Source organism: Eurytemora carolleeae, unplaced genomic scaffold (assembly GCF_000591075.1).
Source record: "Eurytemora carolleeae unplaced genomic scaffold, Eaff_2.0 scaffold151, whole genome shotgun sequence".
Classification (NCBI taxonomy): Eukaryota; Metazoa; Arthropoda; class Copepoda; order Calanoida; family Temoridae; genus Eurytemora; species Eurytemora carolleeae.
The window spans coordinates 221,835-249,670 of record NW_019396353.1 but is presented as its reverse complement, the minus strand read 5'-3'; the positions used below and the strand labels follow the sequence as shown (position 1 = coordinate 249,670).

Sequence of the window (27,836 nt, the reverse complement as noted above, 5' to 3'; positions counted from 1 at the left end):
AAAAGGGAGTTTTAAATAAATAAAAAGAGTCATTTTAAATTATGATTACTCTAACCGCAAGGCTGCAGAGAAAACCCCATCAAAACTTCATAAACTCTCTTTTATCACTTGGATTCGACCAAAAAAGACGTTAAAAATATTTCAAAATAGTGTAAATATAGGAAATCTGAATTTAATAACTGAACAAATTGTACGTAATGTTTAATGTGTATGAGTTTTACATTCATTGAGCACATTTCTGTATTTATACATCAAAGAATTGTTTACTATAAGGGATACAATTGTACTGTGAACAGTGAAACTCCGGTATAAAGAGAAAGCATAGGAAAGTTCATTGAATACTTTCCACCGGGAGAAAGCTTTCTCCATCACTAAATAAAACTGAATTAAAATAATGATTTATTAATTATCACTTCAAACAACCGCGGTGTTATAAATAGTAAATAAATTTAGATTTGACGATCTTGAAAAAATCCTCGAACATTTCAACCGATCTGATCTGTGTCACATAACTCTCTTTATTTTCTTATCGAAAAATATATATTCGAAGGATCGGCCTATTTTAAAGAATGCATTTACAGGGTAGAGGTCAAAATGTCGGTCGGTTAATGTTTTTCAAAACTGCAAAGTATCTTTCAATGGATTATCTTAAATCGGTGTTTAAATAGTTTCTTAGATTTTTTCTATGATAATTAATGGTCACGTTTATCACTTCAAAATTTCACTTCTCCTTTAAGAATATCAATTTATCGAAAGCTTAAATTTTAAGCCTTAGCAAAGATAAACTTAAAAATCTGTATTTTTAAATTCATGTAAATCAAATCAGGGACATCAGGATGGCACAACCAATTAAAAAAACCTTCGTCATCTAAGAACGACAATGTGAACATTTTAGCTGCACTATTTACAGCTTCGAGTAAAAGAACTGCATCATCTAGAAACACGTACATGAAAATACTCCCGGTCATTTCATTTAGAAGTGTTAATTAACACCTGTGAAATATATAATTTAAGCAAATTAGTTGTAAAACTCTACAAGCTCCTCTACTCTACTAATTTTTGAGCTAATCTATAAAAATATAATATTTAATTTAATAAAAAAATTCTGATGCTGTCAGGGTTTTATAACTTATAATATCACATTTATGTCAATAATAAAACTCAGAGATTATCTGAGTTTAAGTCGGACAGATAAAACTTTGGTTTCTGAGCAATATAATGTTTGGGTCACATAACTGAGAACTGAGAAGGATTGAAAACTGTTCTAATTCAGAAATATTTCCAAAATGTTCAATATTCAAAGAGCCTTTCTCCGGGAGGGTTTTCATAACTGATTCTGTTGTGTTTAAGATCGTCTCCTGGAGAGACAACCCGGTGAAGACAGGTTTCTCTGGGATTGAGAGAAATTGTTGAACATACTCCATGTTCAGTTCAACCTGTGTGTAAAGTTTATACATCCTGTTTTCAAGCAGTAGTGTCTCAGGTCTGTGTTCGGAGTAGTACCTGGAGAGATACTGCATTCCTACGTCCTTCTTTTCATTCTCTAAGAGAAGAACACGTCCCAGGAAGTTTTTATTTTCCAACTCACTGGAATTGAAAAATTTCTGATTGAACATTTTTTCTGATTTAAGTTTCAAACTTGTTAGTATTTCAGATACACTTCCTGGTTCATCTACTTGGAGTAAAATAGGGGATACATCACGTACAGCCTCTACTAGATGAGGTTCAACGAGCTCTAGGAAGAATTGAGGAAAGTAGGAAAAGATATTTTGAGAACAAATCTCAGTTTGGGTTCGATCAGAGTTGAAGAATCCCGGGAGCGTTTTTTGAAACCTCTCCAGAAGTTTCCAGAGTAGAAAGAATGTGATTTCGTCGTCTGGAGTCAGCTCTAAAACCTCTTCCATATGATCTCCAAACTTAGAGGTTCGGAAAGGTTCTGCTTTGATCCCGGAGAACCAGAATAACCTCTGAACCCATGGTCCAACAACCCCCTCTCCGGACTCCAGACTTAACGGATCTTCAGAGAAATATTTAATCTTGTTTTCTAATTCCAAAATTTTTTTGGAATATTTTCGTAGGGTTTCATTTTCCGCTTTCTGTTTCGACTGTGATTCAGTCAGCATTGGAATCTTATTGGTTATAGATCTGATTATCCGGGTACTCTGGTTGTACGCTTGGACGGTTTGGTAAGTTATCTTGGGATATATCAGGGTTAGATTCCTCCTCGCTGCAGGTTTCGTTGAATCAGATTCTAGGCTATTCTGTACATCATCGGATTCGGACGAAAAATCTGTGTTGAAAGAATCGACCGGAAATACAACAGCAGATAAAACCGGTTTTATAGTAGAAGATGTGTCAGGATTGACCAACGGGGATGGTTTTTCCAATCCTGCTGATGGTTGAGAAGAATTTAAATTGTGATTAATTTCTTTAAAAGATGAGTTATCTAACACGGAAGTCTTGTTTAACTTGGTTTTGTTTGTATCTTTGTCAAGCATCGAGGTTTCTGTACTTTGTGTTACTTCTGTATCATCTTCAGCAAGCATGGTTTGAAGAATCGAATATGGATTGGTTGTGGTTTCAATCAAGATATTAGTAGAATCTGTCGGCTTAAATTCTTCGGTTTGGAGGATATTTTCAGGATATGTGATTGTAGTTTCAAATGGGGTGGTCGTAGTGTTACTCTTGGTTTTAGGAGTTGAAGTTAAAGGTTGGTGTGTTGATGGGATTAATTGAGCACTAGAGATACGTCCTTGATTTGTAGAAGGAAGAAGGGTAGAAGTAGTTGGAGAACGAAGTTGAGTCGTAGTAAAGCTGGACGGAGAAGTGAAGGATGATATTGTGGAAGGTGAGGATTGGGTTAGAGTTGAGGATACAGGATAAATGGTTGTTGTCTCGGTCTGAGGATTTATTGACTCAAATGTTGATGTTCTTTCAGAGGTTGTTGTACTTTGAGAGGCTGTTGTACTTTGAGAGGTTGTTGTACTTTGAGAGGTTGTTGTACTCTGAGAGGTTGTTGTTCTTTGGGAGGTTGTTGTACTTTGGGAGGTTGTTGTACTTTGAGAGGTTGTTGTACTTTGAGAGGTTGTTGTTTTTTGGGAGGTTGTTGTTGCTGTGGATGTTGTTTTACTCTGGGAAGTTGTTGTACTCTGGGAGGTTTTTGTACTCTGGGTGGTGTTTGGGCTAGCTGATGTCATCTTTGACACAGGTTCAACTAGAATAGCTTTACCCATCGGCTGTGTCTCAGTTTGATCCAGGTTTAAGAACGCCTGGCAAATTTCTGATGCCTGTTTATTACAGAAACATCTACATCCTGTAATACCTGTGTCGTTTCGGTTGCTCTTTGACAATTCGATCCTTACGTCCTTCCTCAGATCGTCATTCTTTTTCATCCTCTCCGCAGTCTCTCTTTCAATCCCCTTCATCTCCCTAATTATGCCCAGGACGGATCTAAATATCAGCTTTTCTCTCTCTTCTCCGGGTTGTGTACTGGGTGCGACGGATGTACTCGGAGCAAGATATCGTCTGGGTTTCCCTCTGCGGTATTCAGTTTTTTGTTCTCCAAAAGCTCCAAGATCTGGAAAAGTTTGGAGCACATTCCTCAACTGAAATGGAATAATTTTAAATAATTATTTTTGAGAAATATAACAAGTATTGTCTTCGAAAACATAATTGGTCATCTGATGGCTAGATTAAAGCAAGGTATGTATACTAAAGGTAGATGCATATGGTTTGTGTGACGTATTAGATCTGCTCAGGAACTTGTTTAAGGTGAATAAAATAAAATTGTTTAACAAGTCCGACCATCCTACTGCCCAAGAAAGTTTACATTCTTAATAATTTCTGGCACACAAAACCTATCCATATACTTTTATTGTACATAACTTAGATGAAAAAGTGTATAAAATGAGTAGATAGTTAAATGAATAAATGAATTTTGAAAGGTAATTATCATGCAAGTTATGAATTAAAGCTAAAAATACAGTTGAACGCAATTATTCATGTTTATTTTTCATTGCCGCACGAACAGTTTTACTTCTGTAAAATGATTTACCAACTAAACTCACGATTTTGTTTTCAATGTTTATCAGTATTTAGAACTTGATTTTTTAGGCTGGTTTCAAAAGAAAAGTTTAGTTGCAATTTGCTTGCAGAAAAAATAAGTTTTATTCTCATGATGAGAATTAAACATAAATGGGTTAGATCTCTCTCTCTCCCCCCCCCCCCACCTCATACACTTCTAAATCTATAAAAAAGGAAAAAGGTTTACCTGATCTTTTAATTCTAGTTTGTGCGGCTTAGACGTGAATCCAAGATCAATCAGTAGTTCAGCAACCATTCGGAGTCCTAGGTTCGGATCCCAGGAGAGACAGGATAGATAGAATTTTAAGATTATCTCCTCCGTCTTACTCCGGGTAGGGTTGGCACTTAAGACGCTTAGTTTATCAGAGATCATGGAGAGAACAAAATTCTGAAAATAAACTAGAATCAAGGAATTTATGAGAAGGAAAGGTCTTAAAACTAATTTTAATGAAAATTTCATTATTGAGGAATAAAGAGATAACTAAAATAGTTGTCGTCTTTCTTGAATTAGAAATGCAGAAAAGTGTTCATTATAAAAATGTAATCAGTTATTACATATTAAAACAGTTATAATTACCAAAACCCCCTATCAGCATTCAGTGATAAAAGACCAAACAAAGACGACTATAATTTTGTGAAAAAAAACTGGTTATTAATCAAAGAGGTTTAAAACTCACCTTATTTTCCTGCTCTCCTTTCCTCCTGCATTGAATATTCTGTAGATCCAGACAACCTTTAGATTCGGATATTCCGAACCCGGAGATATATTCACAATATGGTGTTTTACAGTAGGGTTTCGGGGTAGTGGTAGTGGTTGATGTTGTTGTCGGTTGCGGAGTTGATGCTGATGATGTCTCAGCTGTGGCTGTTGTCACTTCCTCAACATCCGCTGTAATAGTATAAGCTGGTGTGGTTGATGCTATGATATCGAAGCTCGTCACTGTGTTGAAAACAGATGTGGTAGAAGCTAAAATTTTAGGCCTAGTTGTTGTAAACTCAGGTTCAGTTTCAGTGTTAGTATCATCATCAGAATAATCATCCACTAGAACCAAGGGTTGAGCTAGAGGAGCGGAACCAGCTGAAGCTTCAGAGATATCAACATCGTTTACAGAGAAGGGGTTTAGGTCAGGTAGAACAATTTTACTTGAAACCGTATCTGCTGGAAAGTCACCTGTTGTCTTTAAATCATCAGATTCGGTTTTGAAATGAGGTTCAGCGACTTCAATTGATTCAGTTGTTTCAAAAACTTTGGTTTCATAAAAACTGGTAACTATGAGTTCAGAGTTGACATTAGATTCCGTTGTTCCAAAGAATTCACTTTTGATTATGTCATTTTCATCCGTTTCTCCGGACTTTGCTGCAGCTGTTGATTCGATTGTTTCAGAGAAATAAGGGTTCCCAATGGATTGATAAGCCGTCGTAAATTCAGGAATACTTTGAATATCATCTTCGATAGCCTGATCAGTTATGGTTGTTTCGAGGATTGTAGTCGTATCAGGGGATTTAGTCGTCTTCATAGGAACATTGGCATCATTGGGTTCAGTCTGTTTATAGAATTTAGTTTCAGTAACATGTTGAGTGGACGTGATGGCTTCAGCTGGTTCAGTTGTTTCAAAGAACTGAATTGTATCAATGGGCTCTATTTTCACTGGAGCAGTAAAATGAACCTCTCCAGATTCCCAGTTCTGAAATCAAAAGAGAATTGGAATCTAAGAATGGAACGGATTGACAAAAAGAACAAGAGTGCATAGGAGAAACAAAATTCGTGGGGGAAAAAGATTTGAAAACAACAGAAGAGGCGAGAAACCAGAGGGAAGGGGAATTTAGGAGAGAAAAGAACCCAGAAGAGAAAAAAACAAGAAAAAATAGAAACCGGGAGAGTAGAAAATACAGAAGAGAGAAAAACCAGGAGAGTATAATACAGAAGAGAGATAAACAAGGAGAGTAGAAAGCCAAGAGAGAAGATCAACTGTAAGATCAGAGAAACCAGAAAAAAAGAGAAACCAGGAGAGAAGAAAACCCATAAGGGAAGAGAAACCAGGAGAGTAGAAACCAGGAGAAAAGGGAAACAAAAAGAGAAGAGAAAATTATTAGACCCCACGGAGAGAAATGAAACCGGAAGAGAAGAGAAACCGGAAGAGAAGAGAAACCTGGAGAGAAGAGAAACTGAAAGAAAAGTGAAACCAGGAAAGTAGAAACCCTTGGAGAGAAAAGAAACTGCAGCAGAGAAGAGAAAACTGGAGAGAAAATAAGTTAGAAGAGAAACCGGGAGAGAAGAGTAATCGGAAGAGAAGAGAAACCGGGAGAGAACAAAAACCGGGAGAGAATAATCAGGAGAGAAGAGAAGCCGTTAGATAAGAGAAGCTTATAGGATAGAAAAGAAACCAGGAAAGAAGACTCAGACGAGAAGAGAAAAGAAGAGAAACCGGGAGAATAGAAAACGTTAGAAATAATGGAAACCAGAAGATAAGAGAAACCAGGAGGGAAGATACACCAGGAGTGAAGAGAATACCAGGAGAGAAGATAAATCAGCAGAGAAGAGAAACTAGGAGATAAAAGAAACCAGGAGAGAAGAGAAACCAGAAAGAAAGAGAAACCAGAAGGAAAGAGAAACCATAAAGAAAGAAAAGCCAGGAGAGTAGAAACTAGGAGAGTAGAAAAACCCAGGACAGAAAGTAAACCAGAAAAGAAGAAGAGAAACTGAAAGAGAAGAGAAACCAGGATAATAGAAAAACCAAGAGAGAAGAGAAACTAGGAGAGAAAAGAAACAGGGAGAGAAGAAAAACCAAGAGAGAAGAGAAACCAGGAGAGTAGAGAAACCAGGAAAGAAGAAAAACCAAGACATAAGAGAAACCAGAAGAGTACAAAAACCAGGAAAGGAGAGAAACCAGGAGAGAAGTTTAACTAGACGAGTAGAAAAACTAAGAGAGAAAGGAAACCAGAGAAGAAGAAAACCCAGAAGAGAAAAAACAGAGTGGAGAAAACCCAATAGAGAAGGGAAACCAAAAGAGAAGAATTTAAAAGAGAAGAAAGAAAATAAGAGAGAACAGGGTTGGGAAGAGAAACCAAGAGAGAAGAACCGGACAATAAAGGAGACAAGACAATCCAGTAAAAAAGATAAGCAAGAAAAGACAAAGAAAAAAAGAAAACAGGGATGACAGAAGAAAAAATTAATAAAAACGTTTTCAGGGAAAAAGAGAAAATACAGAAATCTAGGTAGTTAAAATTGCTTCAAGGAAAGCATCTTCACCTGACTATCCTGTGAGATATAAAGCGCATCACTTTTCACACCTTGAACTTGTTTCTTATCACCTTTCCCGTCTCCTGTATATCCTAGAGCCTGGAGAAGACCAGGGTTTTTTTTCGACGGTTCAACTTTAACAGCAGTTCTCCGAGCTCGAATTAGAACCATGTCATCTTCTGGGATAAGAGCTGTACCAAATCGTATTCCCAGCCAGAAGAAAAAGCACGTGAAAATGATGAATATAGCTGTGCAGAGCAGGATATCAAAATAAGTTGATTCCTCGACACAATCAGTAAACATACGACCAGCTAGTTGGAGACGCTGGCGGAGGGTTCTCCGCCGTCTACCTGCCCCACCACCTCCGCCGTTAAAATCACTAGTAACTCTTCTTGTAATGTGATCCATTTGATGAGCCGATTACAACTAAAGGTTGATCTTTACCCCATTTACACACCGCAACACCCCCACCCCCTCCTTGGCCATCCATCCTTTCACTACCCCCCNTCTGATTTAAATTCCTGATCCCCAAGGGGGCGGGGGTGGATAGTGACCATTACTAGCGAAATAATTTAGAATATAATTATGTTTTATAAACAAACTTTTACAATTTATAGAATCCAAGGAAAATCCACATTTCCCAGAATCATGATATTTTTCAATATTAATAGACAGACATTTAGGAATAAATACAGGGGAAGAAAGTTCCGAACCGTTCTTAAATGTTCCAAAACCTGACACTCTGGGCACAAATATTATGATCAACGTTTTAAGAAACTATTTCCAGCATTTTATTAAGAATGACGATAAATACAAATAACACTATTTTACTTCTTTTCTTTGAGTAATCTTTCATTTTCACCCCCCTCCTTCTTTCACTCCTTGCATTGCAAAGACAAGTGAATTTTAGGAATAGAAATTACAAAAAGAATTATTTAAATCCAGACCAAAAGGTATGAAAAGAAAAGAAACCTGGGAGCTAAAGGAATCGAGTTTTTGCCACAAACTCGGATTTTCTAGACCTTAGATTTTCAAACTATAATCATTCTGTCAGATCAAATAATCTAAGTTTGAAATATCAAAAGTTTTGGGCATCCGGTTGCAAAAGTCAGGGATTAGAAAATTTGAGTTTGTGGCAAAGACTCAATTCCTGTGCTTTACAAAGGTCACAGAGAGTCCTTATTATCACATGCATTTTTTTAAAAATCAGAGGGGTACACCCCACAAAGGAAAGTTCAATTTACAACCAAAAACTAAATTTGTTTATTTTTGAAATCTGACAAAAAGTTAACTATAGTCTACTATAGTATACCACAGCCAAATAAAGGAATTTTTAAAGTCTCCATGCAAAAGACACAATCTTGAGATGTTATTAATCTCCTTGTAATAGACATTTTCTTGAGATGTTATTAATCTCCTTGTAATAGACATTTTCTTAAGATTTCATAAATCTCCTTGTAATTGACATTTTATTGAGATTTCATAAATCTCCTTGTAATTGACATTTTCTTGAGATTTTTTAAATCTCCTTGTAATAGACACATTTATGAGATTTTATAAATATCCCTTATAAGACTTATTCTTGAAATGTTATTAATCTCCTTGTAATAGACATATTCTTAAGATTTTATTAATCTCCCTGTAATTTAGAAATTTTCTTGAGATTTCATAAATCTCACTAATAGACATATTCTTAAGATTTTATTAATCTCTCTGTAATTGACATATTCTTGAGATGTTTTAAATATCCCTGTAATTGACATATTCTTGAGATTTTATAAATATCCCTGTAATAGACATATTCTTTAGATTTTGTAAATGTCCCTGTAATAGACATATTTTTCTAAAGCTTTTATAAATTTTCCTGTAATAGACACATTGTCAAGATTTTATGAATCTCTCTGTAATAGACATATTCTTAAGACATATTGCAGGCAAAAGCCATTGTTACACATTTTGTTTTGCATTTCAGCATTGAAAAATGTATAATTAAGTTGCTTCTCTGTTTCATAACAAATTCTTTATTTTAAGCTCTCTTGCGTTCAATTTAAGCACTGAAAAATGCAGCAATTTCATGATCAGATTCAAAATTCAATATTATATTTAGGGGCGTGTACAAGGGGGGGGGGGGGGGGGGTTTAAGAGTTCCCACCGGCTAAGTCTCCCCCCCCCTTCTCCCCTCTGTAAAACTATGATTTAAGTCTCACCCAGGATTTTCAAAAACATATTCTGTAAATACGTCCCTGATTATATCCGGCCTTAAACTTGACTTTAAATCTATATCAAATTTTTTCAATAAGATAAAGGTATAATTGAGCCTTTGCCAGAAACTCTGATTTTCTAATCCTTATATCTTTGCAACCCAATCCCAGTGTCGTAGACCTTAGATGCTTTAAATTATGAATTCTGTTAGATTAGATAATTTAAGTTTTAAATATTACATTATCAGGTTGCAAAGATTAATAAAAAAAGAAAATTTGAGTTTGTGGCGAAATGCAAGGTAGTCTCTTTGGCCTTTACAGTTTTTGTATTTGTTAATTTTCTTAACTGTAGTTGAACTTTAAAAACAAAGTGCTTACAAATGCTCTGAAACTGGTATCACAGTCGATGCAATAAAAAATTTCTTTTCGATACAAAACAAACATATAATTTGATGAAATATCTTTCGAAAAAAGTTCTCAACTTTCTCTTTATTTGTGTTCAAAAGGGTTTGGCTTTCCTGAGATATACATGCTAGTTTTACGGATTTTAGATTCTCATGGTTTCTAAGATTGGTGAATAGCCGCTCAGCTTGGAAATATATTTTCACTTTGAACCTAATGAACTCATTTGGAATAGATTATCATACTTTTTCACTTCTATTGGTACAGTTGAATATGACAGAATTTCCAAGAAATTTCCTAATCCTTTTTGGAAAGATTGCCTAATTTCGATAAAACCCCTTATGCTGGAGCACCTGAAAAATGATCCTGAATATTTTTCTTCGTATCCAATCTGGGGATCGAGTTTATTTGTCATGAAGTCGGCAATCTGTAATAAAAACTTGTTTAATAATGTTGGAAGCTTTATTAATACTCCGTCTGATATACTTATAAACAGTGAAACACAAGTGAGATTTCTTACAGACGCCAACGTTCAACGATAGATATGGGAAACTTCCCGACTTTCTTTCTTATACTTCAGTTAAACAAGTAATACGTGAAGCACTGTTAAAGGGACAACGTAAAGGAAAAATGAAAGGGGGTATAGTCTGAAAGCTAATCACTTTAGCTCTTGATCGCGACCCATGAAAGTCATATCTGATGTTCATGTCTCGAGAAACTGATATAAAACTGTGTCAAATATATACAAAAATTAATATATATACAATTTTGTATAAAAGTAGTAGGTTTAAACAGATCATATTCAGCAAATAAGCANTTTAGACATCTGCACAATATCGCCAACTGTTATCTTAATATCAGCTTCTTCTAAGTCATCCACAATATCCTGTTTAGTGGTACCTTTAGGAATACCATAACAGAAAATGTCAGCCGGAGGGGATTTAATTTTTCTAATTTTCTCTTGAGTTCTTGTACCAGAGACAACTGGCTTCCCTACATTCCTTCTTTTGTTTTGAGAGTTTATTCCATCATTTAATCCTCTCTTTACACTGGGAGATCTTTCTCTACCTATTCCTGCTCTAAGGGGGACTGTGAGATTCTTTGGTCTTGCCCCTGTACCACTGTAATCATCATTACCTCTAGTTACCGCACTGTACGATTTTGCAGCAAAACTTGGTACAGGATTGACATTGACCTTATCCCAGATACATTGCAATAACTCCATCTTCTTCTCTATTGCTGACATTCTCTCATCCATCATTGCATTTGAGGTGTCCTGAAATGCCTTGACACTAAACTCACTATTTGTCAAAAACTTGGGTATTTGGAAATTGAAAGGAACTGTCACCACAACATTTCCATGCCCAGCTTTATCAATTTTCGATATCTTTTCCCAGAGATCTAGAAAAATGGTAGATATCTTTCGTTTTTCTTGGATATTTCCCTCTGTATCCTGCAGTTGAAAAGCTTGATAAAAATTTGATCTAGAGTTCTTCATCTGTTCCAAGGAGAACTCTCGACTAAGTGTATCCAGAACACAGGTCTTATCAGCAACTCTATCAAAAGCATAAAACATTGATCCTAAAATCCCATCAACTAGAATCATTTTCCCAGGCCTTGAATCTTTATAAAGAAAGCCTTGATGACTGACTTGTTCCTTTACAGTGGTCTCACTATCCATTTCCTCCAGGGAAGTATTTAAAGAATTATCCAAGGTTTTTTGGGTTTTGGCCCCATTTTCGCCACAAGATTGGCGAAAGCCAGATTATATCTAGAATCTTCCAGATTTCTATGAATGTACTTTAAAATTGTGTGTAAGCCTTGAATTGAGAAAGCAGTGTGAAAACTGCCTAAAACACTCTTACAGAGAGATGTTTACTACTCAACTACTCTGAACTAACTTACAAATCAGATAACTTAAATGGGAGGAAGAGCTTGAAGCTGTTCATGGCAATTTCTTTTGGGAAAAATGTTATGACTTGAATAAAAATATTTTTTTTGATAATAGGCTAACATGGTTTCAATATCAAATACCAAGAGGCACACTTAAAACCAACAGGATTGTTTCTAAGTTCAACAGAGAAGTTAGTGAAGAGTGTACATTTTGTAGGACTACAATCGAATCTATATCCCATCTTTTCTATGAATGTACTCTAGTGCAAGAATTTATTTCAGAAGTATTCATTACCAACTGGACTGATATACGTTTAATACCTATTAAAAAGGACTTTATCTTTGGATTTAGGAACATACCTATTTTTTCGTCGAATAATCTTCTCATTTTCTACATTAAATATTTTATATGGAAATGCAGGTGTAAAAAAAGTAACCTATCACTTAATGCTTTTATCAGTTGGTTTAAATTTGAGCTTCACGTCACTTTCATGGCATACAAGAATGACAAAAGACTCGAATACTTAAATGATCCCCGGTATAGAATTGAGTTTTATTAAACAAACATTTCTTTTACTTACCTTTGGCCTCTTCCTATTTCTTGCATGTGCCTAATTGTATCCTGATAGCTTTTGAATATAATTATTATTTTTTAATTAATGTACCAGAGGTTTCCGAGACCTGTGACCGAATTTAAAGAATTTGAGCGGTGGTTTAAATTTAAGCCGCGGCTTAAATATGGTTGATTCCACTTAAAATTGTATCAAATGTTTCATGATTTAAGCCGGCGCTTAATTTAAGCCGGGTTTTGGCAGATTTAAACCGCGGCTCAAATTCTTTAAATTCCATCTCGGGGCAACTGCCTATATCAGCATTCAAGGTTCCAAACACGACCTATCCCCCTCCAAACATTACACCCGGATACGGTACTGATCTATACCCTGCAGTATCTAAAGTGAAAGGATTGAAGATAAACGTAAAATCGACAACGAAATCTATTCCTCCAATAAGCGTAAGATACCTCATCACTGAGCTCAAAACCCGATTTTAACACAGGTTATCTGGTGAAACGATGTCGATTTATAATAATTATTCTTACTTTCTTCAGTGAAACGCTATTTTAGCTAAAATGCCGTAGATTTGAGAGATTTAAATTTAAATTTGTTTTCCTCTGATAAACACTGTTTAAAAGATTGAGAGACATATATTTATTCTCTTTAGTGAAACGCTAATTAAAAGGATTAAGAAATCTACATTCTCTTTGGTAAAATGGTCATTCAAAAAGATTAAGAGTTTTATATTTATTCTCTTTAGAGAAACGCTAATCCTATTATAACCTCAAAATAGACTGTTCTAACATATATGCCTAATTTGCCAGGATCTCATATAATTATAATACTCAGATCCTACTTTTCTTTGGTTTACAAGTTGTTCCTAAGTTTATATTTTATTGTTTTGTTGGTTGTGTACTGCCGCCTTCAAGGATGTTTAAAAATATTTTTCAAACTGTGTCTTAATTTTTAATTTTTAATTTTCTTTTGGTTTTACTAATTTTTTAATTTTTCATTTTGTAACACTCGTTATATCTTATCTTAAATACGATTAAATGAATAACTCTATGCGATAATCTGTGATCATAATTATGTATAAATACATGTATCGCCTAGACCCAATAAAGACTTGAATAATAATAAACTATTTGATGTAATAGGATCATATAAATAATTAATTTAGTCTTTTAACAAAAGATAAAAGATTTTGAAAAGAAACAAACATCCAGGGGCTAATTCATAGGCGTTCTCATGGGGGGGGGGGGTTAACGGGGGATCAAGCCCCCCCTGGACAAATTCTTAATTGGGCTCATTTTTAAAAATTTAAATTAGAATTTTTTAATTTCGGTTGAGCTGTCTTGTGAGTTTGCAGTCTCAATATTATATAACCCAAGCTGTATCTCACCTGCAAGCATTAATTGTGCATCATGCAGTATAGTTAAGTAGCTAGGCTGTGTCGGTTAGAAGCAATTATTTAACGCAAATAATTCCAGTTATAACCTTAGTCGACAGTTACTTGTGATGCAGAAAACAGTCTACTTACATCACAATACCTCATTCCTGTCATATATTTATCAATAGATATCAAGGTGAAAAAAGAAAGCCTCTCTATCCGATGCATCAAGTCTACAGCTATTTTCCGATTTCTTGCTGACTCGAAAATAAAAAAGTTGTGAACTCAAACTTTTTGAATAGTGTTGTTGGTTATTAACGACAAGTTATTTTCAGATTAATATGGTGGCACTTACATCTGGTAAACAATAATAAAAATAATAATTCAGTAATAATATTGATATTAATTATAATAATTATAGATATATTCAAATTATTTTTAGCCATAAAGGGAAAGTTTGGGTTTATTGGGATAACCTCTTATCTGATCGGAATGATAATTGGTTCTGGAATTTATATCACTTCAAATAAAATATTTATCAGGTAGATACGTTTACTTTATAGTTATTCAAAAACATAATTCTCAGCGCAAACTCTAATCTTGTAATCTTTAAGTTAGATATAAATGCAAAGTATGGCTATACACGATACATAACGGTGTAACCTTTGAAAACTTTGCCTGATCAAAATGTGGAAGATACTGCCTTTATTTTAGGTTTAAATTTCTATATTTATCCTGCAGTAAAAATGCGCAAGTTAGTTTTGTAGAGAAACCACAAATCAAAATAATTAGTTATTAAAATGATTAACAGTGATATCTAATTCACGCCTGATCAGACAAAGCTTTAAAGGATGCTGTTATAATATCAGGCATTGACATCTAGCTTTGTACGGGAGGTCACTTTAAAGGATACCGTTGTAATATTAGGCATTGACATTTTTGTACGGGAGGTTACTTTAAATTAAACTTACAGTCCCTAATATTTGTTTTAAGCAGAAAATCTTCCATGTTTGTTGTTTATATCTCAGTTTGTAATTCAAAACTATAAAATAAAAGTAAAAACGAAGACGACACTCGTGTCACATTGTTAGGATACCTACTGATACCCGGTTGTTATATATGACATGCATGTAAACTTATATAAAGAGATAACCATAAAATAATGGAATAGGAAGACGACATTTTAGCAATACTTAATTGCATTTGATGTTTATTTTTATTCCCCAGTGTTGGCTCTTGGGGTCCCGCTATCCTGGTCTGGATTATTGTTGGGATATTATCAATGGTTGGAGCACTTTGCTTTGCAGAGCTAGCAGCTGCATATCCCAGGTCAATATCTAAACAGTTAGGATATTGTTCATAAACTATAGAGACCGGTGTAGTGCATCAGTTCAACTTTCTGCAATAGTTAGGACAACTGAGCTGAAAACTTTAGAATGGGATATCCTTCATCCCGATCGGTTAATTAATCTGGAGATTAAAAACAAGAGGAGAACAAGCGTTATTTAATCTCGAGATAAAGAAAAAGAGTGGATTAAGCATTAATCCCGATATCCACCATTCAAAAGTTCCCAGCTCTGTGCATAAACTATAGAAACCGGTTTTGTGTATTAGTTCAACTCTCTGCAACAGTTAATCTTCTCCTCAACACAATTTTGTACATACAAATCAATGGTACAACACTTGGCGATGTTTGTTGAAATATTTAAATTGAAAAACACATTATAAATTATCTGTGTTTCGAACAAATATTGGTTGTTGGATTAATTGAAACGAAGACGACATTTGTGGGGAAAACAACTCTTTTTGCGTTGATACTTTTTTGTTGATTAAAATAAGAATATTAATTCAGTTTTCAAAGATTTTCCCACAGTAATGTGAATATTTAATTTCCTTATGTTAAAAACCTTATTATTTTAACCGGAGTCAAGAGCGTACACAGAAATAAATCTATGGGGGGGGGGGGGCAAATATGCGCGAAGCGGCAAAAAAATTTGCCTCCCCCCCAAGGACCTCCTTGGGGGGAGCAAAATTTTAACTATAAATTCAAAACATTTAGCTCCTTGGATACTTAAAAGGTACACATAGAGTCCAGTTACCTTACATGTACTACTTTATCTCTCCTTCAAACAAAACTAGCAGAAAAAAACAAACTAATTTTTTATACTCTTCACTCTCACTCTTGAAAAGTGTGATAGCTCTTAGTTCTAGGGGGGGGGGCGTCCCCCTCCCTGTATACGCCCTTGACCAGAGTTCGGATCTAATGAATTAGTTTAACTATCCATAACTAAACATTAAGTACTCTTTTTATGGCGCTATCCTTTCATGATATAAGTATTTTTGAGTGTATAATTAGCTTGTCTCAAATATATCACGTAACTATGATTTTTAGATGTTTTGAATGGAAACAAGGTGAAGCCTGTAAAATGATTTTTTTACTCTTCTTTAAACTGTAAACACTAAACTGGTTTATTTAATTTTCAACCTAAAAAAATTGCATTTTTACGACAATATAAGATGTAAAATAATTGTTTTCGCAGGATCATGTCTCAATAAAAAATATAGCTTGAAACTAATGATTTTGTTATTGTTCCAGGCAAGGAGGATCATACATCTACATAAAGAAGGAACTAGGATGCTTCCCTGGATTCATTTATGTCTTTACAAGGAAAATTTGTCCATATTTATATTCATAATTTATAATTAAATTATTCAACCTTGAGGTGAACAGTTTTGAATGAGATAAAGTTAATCACTTTAATCAAAGGCGCGCCGCCATTGTGATTTTATTTAGATATTATTTTGTGTGATGAATAAAGTTTTCAATATTTTCAAGCTTGATATTTCATTAAATATTTACAAGCTTGATATTTCATTAAATATTTACAAGCTTGAAAATTCTTTTAATATTTTCAAGCTCGATATTTTATTCAATATTTTCAAGCTTGATATTTCATTCCATAATTCCAAGCTTGATATTTCATTAAATGTTTCTAAGCTTTAAAATTCTTTCAATATTTCATTCAATATTTTCAAGCTTAATATTTCATTCAATATTTCTGAGCTTGAAAATTCTTTTAACATTTTCAAGCTCGACATTTCATTCAATATTTTCAAGCTTGATATTCCAATAAATGTTTCTAAGCTTGAAAATTCTTTTAATATTTTCAAGCTCGATATTTTATTCAATATTTATAAGCTTGATATTTCAAAAAATGTTTCTAAGCTTGAAAATTCTTTTAATATTTTCAAGCTTGATATTTCATTCAATATTTTCAAGCTTGATATTTCAATAAATGTTTCTAAGCTTGAAAATTCTTTCAATATTTTCAAGCTCAATATTTTATTCAATATTTTCAAGCTTGATATTTCAATAAATGTTTCTAAGCTTGAAAATTCTTTTAATATTTTCAAGCTTGATATTTCATTCAATATTTTCAAGCTTGATAATTCAATAAATGTTTCTAAGCTTGAAAATTCTTTCAATATTTTCAAGCTAAATATTTTATTCAATATTTTCAAGCTTGATATTTCATTCCATAATTCCAAGCTTGATGTTTCATTAAATGTTTCTAAGCTTTAAAATTCTTTCAATATTTCATTCAATATTTTCAAGCTTAATATTTTATTCAATATTTCTACGCTTGAAAATTCTTTTAATATTTTCAAGCTCGATATTTCATTCCATATTTCTAAGCTTGATATTTCGAAAAAAAAACATGGAAAATGTTATAAGAACAGTAATGCTCAATCCAATGTCTCAGGCAGTAATGACTATAGCATGTGCAACTCAAGTTCAGGTAGAAATCTAAATTATTTGAATTATTTTGTTTTAAAATCCATCACGCATAAAGGAAGTTTTTTAGATATCCCAGAGGAAAATAAGTGTTTACACTGTTTGTCCTTAATTTTGTTAAAGGGAGTGACTAGCTAGGTATGGAAGGTGAACTGAAAGTGCAGTTTAAAGAAAAAAATATCAGGATTCGTTTGATACCTACAGGGTAACCCAATATCCAGAAAAAAATGAGACTGTAAAGACGACCTAAAACAAAAGGTAGAATTAAGTCTTTTGGGCTCAGTAACATTTCGCCATATAACACCTCGCCGAAGTAACATTTCGCCATAGAACAACTTGCCTAAGTAACATTTCGCCATATAACAACTTGCCATTTAACATTTCGACATATAACAACAACTCCCTTAGTGGAATTACTGTATTTGCGGATTTTTGGTTTTGATTCGTGGATTTTCTGGTATAATTTCATTTACATTACAATTATTTAATTCAAAATTTTTATGTGGGCGAGTTGGTTTTATAAGGCGAAATGTTACTTAGGTGAGTTGTTACTGAGCCAGTCTTCTGTCTTGTATATATAGCCTTCTTATTGATTGAGCAAGGAAAGAAAAAGTTTATGGTTTCAGGGAACCATGAATATAAAGAAAAGACAGTATAAATTCCGTACAGTCGTCTCTAGAGTCTTATCCTTTGTGGGTTTCCCCACAAATTCTAAAGTTCTATAAATTAGATTAAAGAACAGTTTTTAACGAATAATAGAACAATTATTATTACAGATTGCCATAAAGCCCTGTACAAACACTGTTCCAACCAAGTTTATTGCCTGCTGTCTAATTCTATTGATGTTCTGGCTTCACAGCTTCCACGCAAAACTTATAACAAAGTTTAATGCCTTAATTACTTTCATTAAGGTGATAGATTTAAGATTTTTAAAGGGTATTAATGTTCAAGGTCACCTCTCTCCCGGTTTGATTCCCTGGGGGGGTTTAAAGGGTATTAATGTTCAAGGTCACCTCTCTCCCGGTTTGATTCCCTGGGGGGGTTTAAAGGGTATTAATGTTCAAGGTCACCTCTCTCCCGGTATGATTCCCTGGGGGAAAAGGTTTCGCCAAAGAACTGAGTCTTGACTCTTGAGCGCACAAATTCAAATTTTCTAATCCAATTGTATCGTTAATCCATATGGTGTAAAACTTCGACATTTTATACTCAGAGTATTAGATCTAACAGTATTCATAGTTTGAAAAATCTAAGGTCTACGACATTGGGTAGCAAATATATAGGGATTAGAAAATCAAAGTTTGTGGCAAAGCATCAATTCCTTTTACCCAAAATTTATTCATTTTCCACAAATCAGCCAAATAAACACTATAATAAGCATGTCGGGGGAACGATTTTTCAAGATGAACCAAATTTTATTGCTTTTTGACATAGCTTAAAACTTTTTGTAGGTTTTAACCATTGTTGGAGTTTTTATTGTGGCGATTGTTTATTTGGCGAAAAATCGGATTAGTCTAACTCCAGCTTTTCAAGAAGTATCTTCTCAACCCTCGGACTGGGTTTCAGCTTTCAATGGATGTTATTGGTCATACGCAGGCTGGCAGGTATATAGTATTTACAGTACAATGAGACTAAAAAACTGTATCTTTTAAACTTTGGAATATCAATATTAAGGTCCCGAAGGAATTGAGTCATTGCCATAAACTCTGATTTTCAAATCCCTATATCTCTGAAACCTAATGATGGAATCTTTGATATTTTAAACTTAGATTGTTTAATCTAACAAAATTTATAGTTTGAAATATCTAAGGTCTAAGAACATTATGTTGTAAAGATATATAGAGAATAGAAAATCACAATTTGTGGCAAAGACTTGCCTCGTTCTTTGTCAAATTATTAAATAAGCCATTAAAAGACTTTATTTAAAATCTAATTTAACCCAAGGTTTTAATGCAAGGAAAGTTAATTCAGACGCATCTTTTGCACTGCAGTGTACTGTCTCTGGGTGGTAATGTAAACACAAGACGGATGTCGAAGCCTGACATGGGATCCATCTTTCACATAAAAAATCAATGAGATATTCTGGTCATAGGAAACTGTTATGTGAATTATTAAAATTATCAAGATTTAATGCTTTTTACCTCCTCGGATACTAAACGAACACTGATGCATCTATTCTTGTTTACAAATTCTGCCCAGAGAGAACTAGTTTCAATATGTACGCAGAGTATACGCAACTGCAATTAGCTTTCCTTGTATTATAACCTTGATTTAACCTTTAGATCATCATGTAATAAGTATATCAGGTGGTCTTTTATAAGTCTCATTTTTTACAAAGTTATCACAAAAAAATGACAAAAAAAGAACGAAAACCTTTAAAATTGACTAAGATATAAAAACATCATGTAAATATTATTAAACTAAAATATTCAAAGTTTTAGACTTTTTTTACTAGATTTTATTAAAGTCTATAATCTTTATAGTGGGTAATCATTTATTCTGTTTCAGTCACTGTCTGTCGTAATAGAAGAAATCAAAAACCCAAGGAAAACTTTCCCAATAACAGTTGTTACAGGAGTTGGAATAGGAACAAGGATTGCATTAAATACTGACAAATCACAAAAAGTGCTTTTTTCCCAATTTTGAAGGTCCAATTTTTCTTGATATTTACCAATTGTTTACCCCAAATTCCAGCTTTCTAATTCTTTTATCTTTGGAACCTGAAGACATTTTTGATTTTAAACTATGAATGTTATTAGATAAAATTGTCAATATTTTCACCATCTTGCATGGCAAAGATAGTGATTAGAAAATATATATACAATATATATAAGTTGTTAACCATTGATTTTATTAGATTATTATTAGATTATTTGATTTCACAGAATTCGAAGTCTGAAATATTTAAGGCCTATAACGAAATTGGTTTTCAAAGATGTAGGGATTAGATAATCAGAGTTTGTGACAAATTACTTTTCCCAAATGAACAAACATAAATCAATTCCAAAAATCAAAAAAAAAAGCCTTTTAAACCATTAAATAAAATAAAAAGTAATCTTTAACATGCATCCTTGTTGTTGCAGTGATAGTTGCGTACGTTCTTGCAAACATGTCCTTTTTCATCGTACTAACACCACAAGAGGAAATATTAAAATCATAAAATAAAATTTAAAAAAAAAAATTTAAACAAAGTGTGGTGGTAGAATATTATGTTCTGGAAGCTTAACTGATAATTTTACAAACAAAAGGCTTCCAGAGGCCGCATTTAAAGAAATTTAAACCGCGTCGCTGAACCGCCAAAAACCGGTTCCAATTAAGCGCCGGCTCAAATCTCGAAGTACTGAATACAATTTCCAGTTTGAGCAATGTCTCAAACTTGAGACGAGGCTTAAACTTTTAAATTCGGCCTCCTCAGGGCTCTTTCTTATAAAATTTTAATTTTTAATTTAATTGGTTGCGACAATTCTTTTCTTAAAAAAAACAATAACACTAAATCAAATTCACATGTTTCCAATAATTCAACTTTTTCAGTATTATTTAAAATTAGGCTTTTGACCGGATTCAAAGAATGCAAAAAAATCGACACAGACAAGACAATTTGATTAAGATTTTTATAAATGATTGTGATTTTAAATGTTATAAGGTGAAATCATCAACATTTATCTTAAACACATTTGCAGCAAAAATAGCTGGATTTTCTCTTGAAGTTCCTTTTTCTATCCTTGTATTCTTCTCCCTCTTTGGTTCATACTTGGGAACTGGATTGGTAAAAATATTTAAAATTTAAAAAATATTAATACTTATAATTAACCTGAATTTTATGTAGGGATAAGTCATGCTTTAACAACTTTGAAAGCGTTGGGGAAAATTTGACATGGTACTTTATCACTCACTTTTTAAAATCTATTTTCCAAAATTTTACAAAATTGCTATAAAATTTCAAAACTTTAATTTTCATCTTACCAATGTATGATATTTTACTATTAATTGACCAACATTTTGTTCTTGTACAGGGTGTCCCAAAAAACATGGGAATTCAGTGACGAATTCGATAGTCTTTTCAAATAATTCTTTGATTTAGTATAGTGATACCTACTGAGAAAGCTGTAATCTGTAAGAGTTTCGTCTGCTATGTTTACATTTTGTTTGTTTATGTTTTGACTGCAACCGGATTACTTAGTAAAACAAGAAAATTACAGTATACAAACAGAGTAAACTTGTCCGTATACACTGTTCATCTTGCGGAGACATTATTGACACATCTTTGCAGTCTTTTACCCTTTTCATTAAATAAACTCTAGCAGACATAATAATATTATGGCTTTTGAAATTAGGTATTACAATGCTAATTCATAACAAAGACGATATCGAATTCGTCACTGAATTCCCATGTTTTTTGGGACACCCTGTATCTAAATATATTTATTCATTATCATCATAGATATTTAGGGTTCAGGACGGTATATATTTTCTGCAGCTAGAGAGGGTGATCTGCCACGCCCACTTTCCCTTCTACATTGGAAACTCAACACTCCTATACCAGCTCAGGTTAGACTCAACACCTCTACACAAGCTCAGGTTAGACTCAACACCTCTACACCAGCTCAGGTTAGACTCAACACCTCTACACCAGCTCAGGTTAAACTAAACACTTATACTATACCAGCTGAGGTTAGACTCAACACCTCTACACCAGCTGAGGTTAGACTCAACACCTCTACACCAGCTGAGGTTAGACTCAACACCTCTACACCAGCTGAGGTTAGACTCAACACCTCAACACCAGCTCAGGTTAAACGCAACACCCCTCAACACACACCCGATTTGGAGCTAATGTCTCAATGTCCCATGTATTTGTTGAATAAAAGAAAGTTTTCTAAATAATTATAAATCAAAAAAAGGAATCTTACATCTATACTTTTTCCCCCCTCCCCGCCCCCCCCCCATTCAAGATTAAACCAATATGATAAAAGATATAGGTTGTCCGTGTCCCACGAAACACGGCAGTTGGTGAACAGTTTAGAATGTCTTCTATATATAAATTTGGCTTGTCTGTTTGTCTGTTTGTATCCAATAAACGTCAAAACGGCTGAACCGATCGGGCCCAAATTTTTTGTGGGACATCTAGGGACCCCAGGGAAGGTTTATGAATGATTGAAATTTTAAAAATTTGTGTTTTAGAGGTTTTTAATTTTGTAAAAAAAATTAAATTTTTGAAAATCCGCGAATTTTTTTTTTAAAATCCGCAAAACTTTTTTCATCTTTGTTTTGAGATGTAAACAAAAAGAACATGTTCAGAATTTAAATAGAAGATGGGCGCAAAGCGCCCTAAAAGCCTAGAAAGAAGGGCGCGAAGCGCCTTGAATTTCTAGTTTTCCATAATTTGTTAAGCTGTTTGATACCAAAGACAATAATAAAAAAGTTTATGGGAGTCATATTATATTAAAATTGATTTCAAAAATTAATTTTATCAAAAGATGTTTTTAACGAAATAAACTGCAAAAAGCCTTTAATATCATAATACAGCATGTTAAAGACGACATTTAAAACTATTTATCAACTGACATGTTTCGTGGGACAACCTGTATTTACTTTAAACACCTTATGATGCAACAAATATAATAAATACTAATAAAATATTCAATACATGGATTATTTATTTAGGCGACTAATATGATTCTCAGTCTAATATTTATTGTCATCACTGAAAGGTATAGATTGTATTCTCCTTTCAATTAAATTTTAAATCCCATCTTTCTTTAATTTTAATAACGTTTTGATAAAACTACTTATAGGAAGGAACACTTGACACAAATTCTAATTGTTTAACCCCTATATCTTTAATGCACCATTAAGTATGAATTATATTTGTAGTATCCAATATACATCAGGTTGCAAAAGTAAAGTGATTAGAAAATTAGAGTTTGTGGCGAGTGTTCAAGTATAAAACAAAACACGTGTTCATCCACTAAAGAATTTTGTCCATTTTCCTTTTCCTATTTTTTTAATGTGAAATTTTTCTTTAGCATTGGAGTTCTTCTTGGACTATTTGTATTTGTAAGCATAGCTCTAGATCTTCTTGTAATACTCAGTCTCTTCTTCCTTAAGTACAGGTATTTGGACACAATTACAATGGTTTATTAGTGTTAAAACAGCAAAACAGATCGGGCCAAACAAAACCAGTTTGACCTCACATGACCCGACGAAAGAAATAATTTTGTAGGAAGACTAATGAGGTAAAATTTTGCGAATTTTCTGGTTTTAATTGTGAACATTTCTTCCAAATTTTTTGACAACTATAAATTATGTTGAGGCAAAATTTTTTAATTTCCGAAGTACTTTCCCTAGGGTCACACAAACCAAATGACAAGCCGAACATCTTCAGATATCATATTGGATTATCTTCAAGCTTTAACTTTAACGCCAAAATACTTTCATAATATTCGAAAAACCTGCAAATTGTTATATTTCAAAATGATTCATTCTTCTTAAATTTTCTGATTAGTTCCAAAAATCGTAATTTAGAGCCATTAAGGATCCAATATAATGTGTGGCACATCCTGAATATAATTAGATTAGCTTCTAGATCGAAAAACCTCAGCCTGTAAGTTTTTATATTCCTATTCCTGGAACCTTAGTAAAAAATATATTGTATATAATTAGGATTGAATAAAATTTAAAAAATATGCAGATTTTATTCAGAATTTCAAAGAAAGATTTTTACAAATTTTAATACCTTTACAAAAATTAAATTGATCATGTTGGAAACCCAGGTTTTTAACTAAAAACTTTAAAATAAATATTTTCTGCATTATACAGAGTTAGCGATTATACCAATACAATGAAGACGACTTTTTTATTCAAGTTTTGATTGTTTAGAAGTTTTTTTTTCTAATTACAAGTTTACAAGTAATCAAAAAGACGCTCTTTTAATTGACAGCTCCTCTTGACCTTAATGTTTATATGTATCCAGTTGTTTAACAGCTTGATATAAATCAAAATTTAAATCGAAAGTAGTCTTCATTGTATTGATATTATCGCCTACCACATTAGTATAGGGAAACGTTCATTTGTGAATTACATTTTAATTCAAGAAAAAATACCATTTGGAAATAAGTCATTCATGTATTATTAAGTACAAATTGCTAGGATTTCTAAAACAATTAAGCATAACTTCAAATGTGTCGAAAATTTCTCGAAAAAAACGCAATAATTCACGAAAAAATGCAACATTTCGCCAAAGAGTTGGCGTAATACGAAAGAAAATTTTCGCAATTTTTTTCACTAAAGTTTTCGTTTGCTGGAAACCCTCGTCAAATGTGAGACGGAAATAAGTTCCAATCTGTTTTTTAGGCTAGAATAACATCAAAAAATAAAAAAGAGAAAACTGCACTAATTTCTCCGTAACGTATCATATCATTATTTAGGATGAGAAATGTGCGAAGAGAATATTTTCAAGTCAATGTTTTACTCCCAGGCAGAACTATTAAATACATAAAATCTATCTATTTAAAGATATGCTATGCGACCTTTAAAAAGTGGAGAAAGGAATAGAGAACTTGCCACAAACTCGAGTTTTCTAACCCCTAAATCTTTGCAACCTGATGATGTAAACCTTTGATATTTCAATTTATAGTTTTAGGCAAATCGGTCCAGGGGTTTCTGAGTTATAATCGGACAAACAAACAGACAGACAAACAGAGATTACTATTTTTTATATATACAGATTACAGTGAATTCCATGCCCAAATAAAAATGGCGCGTTGACAGCTATAGATGGTAAAACATATCCATTATAGATGTTCTATATTATTCCAGAACTGTTTGTACTTTTAATATTGAAACTCAAGTTTATGTTCTTAATTCGACGAAAAATTACCTTTCTGATTTCTCACTATAAATATTAAATTTCTCACTATAAATATTAAATATCTCACTATAAATATTAAATTTCTTACTATAAATATTAAATTTCTCACTATTAATATTAAAACTATAAGTATTAAATGTTTCTGATTAAAGTCGTCTATTTTGTGTTTGTGCTTGCAATATTAGTTGCCTCTTTTCTAAAGGTAAGGTTTTCTCTGTTTTATAAACTAATCACATAAATCCAGACTGGTAGGAAAAGGTTTCAAGACTGTGTCGCAACGTCTTGGTCTTTATTTTCAACTGTTGCAAAATTCTTATCGGTTTTTGTGTAAGAGCTGGCTTCCTCTGGATCACTGTGTAATTATCTCATTATTACGTTACACAAAACCTAGCTACCAGCTATGTAATAATATCGAAACCTCAGGATGCATATCTTTAACTGTCTTTCTTTTAGAGCCCCGCCATTAAAATATCAATTTTTACTTTTTTTTCACCCGTCCCAACAAAATGCCAAAATTGTCTGCAACATTTGATGATTGCAAGGATGTCGAAACACAAGTTCATATTCAGTATATCTTAGCTATTTCTGGTAATCTTTTTTAACAATTTCATGTTTTTAAAAAATCCTGAACTGTTTTAACTATTTGATTGCTGCAAAGATATGTTGAATAGAAAGGCATTACTAAAAAATATCATTAACCGCCCAAAGATATGCATTTGAAAAAAACAATTTTTGATTCTTCTTATATAACTTTCTTCTTGCAATTCATGAATTCTCACCTCTGATCATAACATTTATTCAGGGGATAACAGAACTGATCTTAGTTCCCATTGTATTCCTGGTGGTTGGGTGTATTGTTTACCTGGTTTTTATTAAATACAAGCTGGTCAACCCAGACACAAGCAGAATAGAAGCTCTCATGTGCCAGGCATTTCTACTAGTCTATCCTAGCTAGCTTTAAGTAATTCTGTAAATATGTAAAATCAAATTAATATAATTTTGTAAATAAAGTTAACGTACTTAGATCTGAAATCTGACATATAGGAATATATCTTTGCCTCAAACTCAAATTTTCTAATCTCTATATCTTTGCAACCGGAAGGTGTAAACCCTTGATATTTTAAACTTAGATCATTTGATCTTACAAAATTCATTTTTAGAAATATCCAAGGTCAGAGTTTGTGGCTAAGACTCAAATTCCATAATGTTACTAAGCAACAGTACAACTAATAAATTCATAGTTCATCCAGGATTAGACTGGGTGAACAATGAACATTGTAAATTGTTTACCCAAAAATGCCACTAAGCAATATTTGAGCACATTAATTTGGCCAAAAATAGTATTTTAGTTCATAAAATATGGCAAAAATGGCATTTTAGTCTAAAAATCGACCTTGAAAAAAGAATCGAAAATCCAAAAAATTTGCCAAACTGTCAAAAATAGCATTGTTTTTTTTTAATAGTCAAAATCTGCCACAAATATTAACTTTTCCATAAAATCTGCAACAAATCTTATCTAAGTCCATAAAAGGAGTTGATTTTTTGCCACAAACTCAAATTTCCTAACCCCTTAAATTTGAAACCTGATGGTGTGAAGCTTTGATATTTCAAACTTTTATTATTTGAGCTAACAGAATTCATTGTTTGAAATATCTCAGGTCTAAGCCATTGGGTTGCAAAGATGTAGAAATATGAAAATCAGAGTTTGTTGCTAAGACTCAATTCCTTTGCCTTAAATAGTTTCTTAGTGAACAAAATCTGCCACTAAGTGAAGTATTAAACCCGTCACAAAATGTATAGATTAATCCTCAGAATATATAAATATATATTCTGAGGATTAACCACATATTTATACTACTAAAGACATGAAAGGTCCTTCTTCTTTTCAGGATTTCCAGCACTTTTTAAAACAATATGCGGAATGTAAAATTATTGAAATATTGGGAAAGAGCGATTAAGGTTTTTACCATGATGTTCAAAGTATAGATAAAATATAGAAGCATCTATAGTTAAGTTTATCATGTCTAACATTATATAATCCCCATCCCTGATAATTGTCTAATCAGAAATAATAAGAAAAAAGTGTTATGTAAATATAATTCAGCTTTATACACATAAATATATGTATAAATAAAAAGTACGAGCAGTTTTAGGGTTCAACCTTCTTCGGCTGAACTAAAATTTGAGTTGTGTGGCATAGTTTACGAACAGTAACAATCCAGTTTTCAATTTTTAATATTCAATCAAGGTAAATATTCATGTGTACCTCAAATGTTGGGGGAGTGAGCCACGTTTTAGAAACTATTCTTTTTTTGAGGTTTTTTATGAAGGTCAGCTAAGACAATTACTCAAACACAGCAGAGCCTCAAAACTTAAGACAAGGTATCGTTATGAAAACCAGTTTTGGAA

The 27,836-nt window shown here is 33.0% G+C and overlaps 2 protein-coding genes across 3 annotated transcripts; one reads left to right on the top strand and one right to left on the bottom strand.

Annotated features, from left to right (window-relative positions):
* Positions 1 to 1,065: 1,065 nt before the first annotated feature.
* On the bottom strand, positions 1,066 to 7,750 carry LOC111701562 (serine-rich adhesin for platelets). The gene is made up of 4 exons (XM_023472898.1): positions 7,334 to 7,750; positions 4,761 to 5,768; positions 4,271 to 4,471; positions 1,066 to 3,605 (listed from the first exon to the last, which is right to left on the bottom strand). The coding sequence occupies exons 1-4, from the start codon at positions 7,730 to 7,732 to the stop codon at positions 1,179 to 1,181; spliced, it is 4,035 nt and encodes a 1,344-aa protein (XP_023328666.1). The 5' UTR covers positions 7,733 to 7,750; the 3' UTR covers positions 1,066 to 1,178.
* A 6,317-nt stretch (positions 7,751 to 14,067) lies between these two features.
* LOC111701572 (Y+L amino acid transporter 2) lies at positions 14,068 to 26,452 on the top strand. Of its 2 annotated transcripts, none has more exons than XM_023472916.1 (16): positions 14,068 to 14,124; positions 14,207 to 14,306; positions 14,992 to 15,093; positions 16,361 to 16,432; positions 17,501 to 17,564; positions 18,337 to 18,471; positions 19,009 to 19,161; positions 20,066 to 20,144; positions 20,641 to 20,699; positions 21,201 to 21,323; positions 22,007 to 22,105; positions 23,222 to 23,268; positions 23,584 to 23,670; positions 24,985 to 25,034; positions 25,580 to 25,629; positions 26,230 to 26,452. In XM_023472916.1, exons 1-16 carry the CDS (start codon positions 14,106 to 14,108, stop codon positions 26,380 to 26,382), a joined length of 1,392 nt encoding a protein of 463 aa, XP_023328684.1. In that variant the 5' UTR covers positions 14,068 to 14,105; the 3' UTR covers positions 26,383 to 26,452. The 2 variants fall into 2 exon arrangements, with proteins under 2 accessions (XP_023328684.1, XP_023328685.1); XM_023472917.1 differs by having other exon boundaries at positions 23,584 to 23,614; positions 26,230 to 26,386.
* The last annotated feature ends 1,384 nt before the right edge of the window (positions 26,453 to 27,836 follow it).

Excerpts from the sequence above, each read along its gene's own strand:
- LOC111701562 (XM_023472898.1), bottom strand. The coding sequence starts at position 7,732 with ATGGATCACATTACAAGAAGAGTTACTAGTGATTTTAACGGCGGAGGT. Across the intron at positions 5,769-7,333 it reads ATATCTCACAGGATAGTCAG|AACTGGGAATCTGGAGAGGT; the intron begins GTGAAGATGCTT and ends TTTTGATTTCAG. Across the intron at positions 4,472-4,760 it reads AAGGAGAGCAGGAAAATAAG|AATTTTGTTCTCTCCATGAT; the intron begins GTGAGTTTTAAA and ends GTTTATTTTCAG.
- LOC111701572 (XM_023472916.1), top strand. Across the intron at positions 25,035-25,579 it reads AGTCAATGTTTTACTCCCAG|TCGTCTATTTTGTGTTTGTG; the intron begins GCAGAACTATTA and ends TTCTGATTAAAG. Across the intron at positions 25,630-26,229 it reads TAGTTGCCTCTTTTCTAAAG|GGGATAACAGAACTGATCTT; the intron begins GTAAGGTTTTCT and ends ACATTTATTCAG.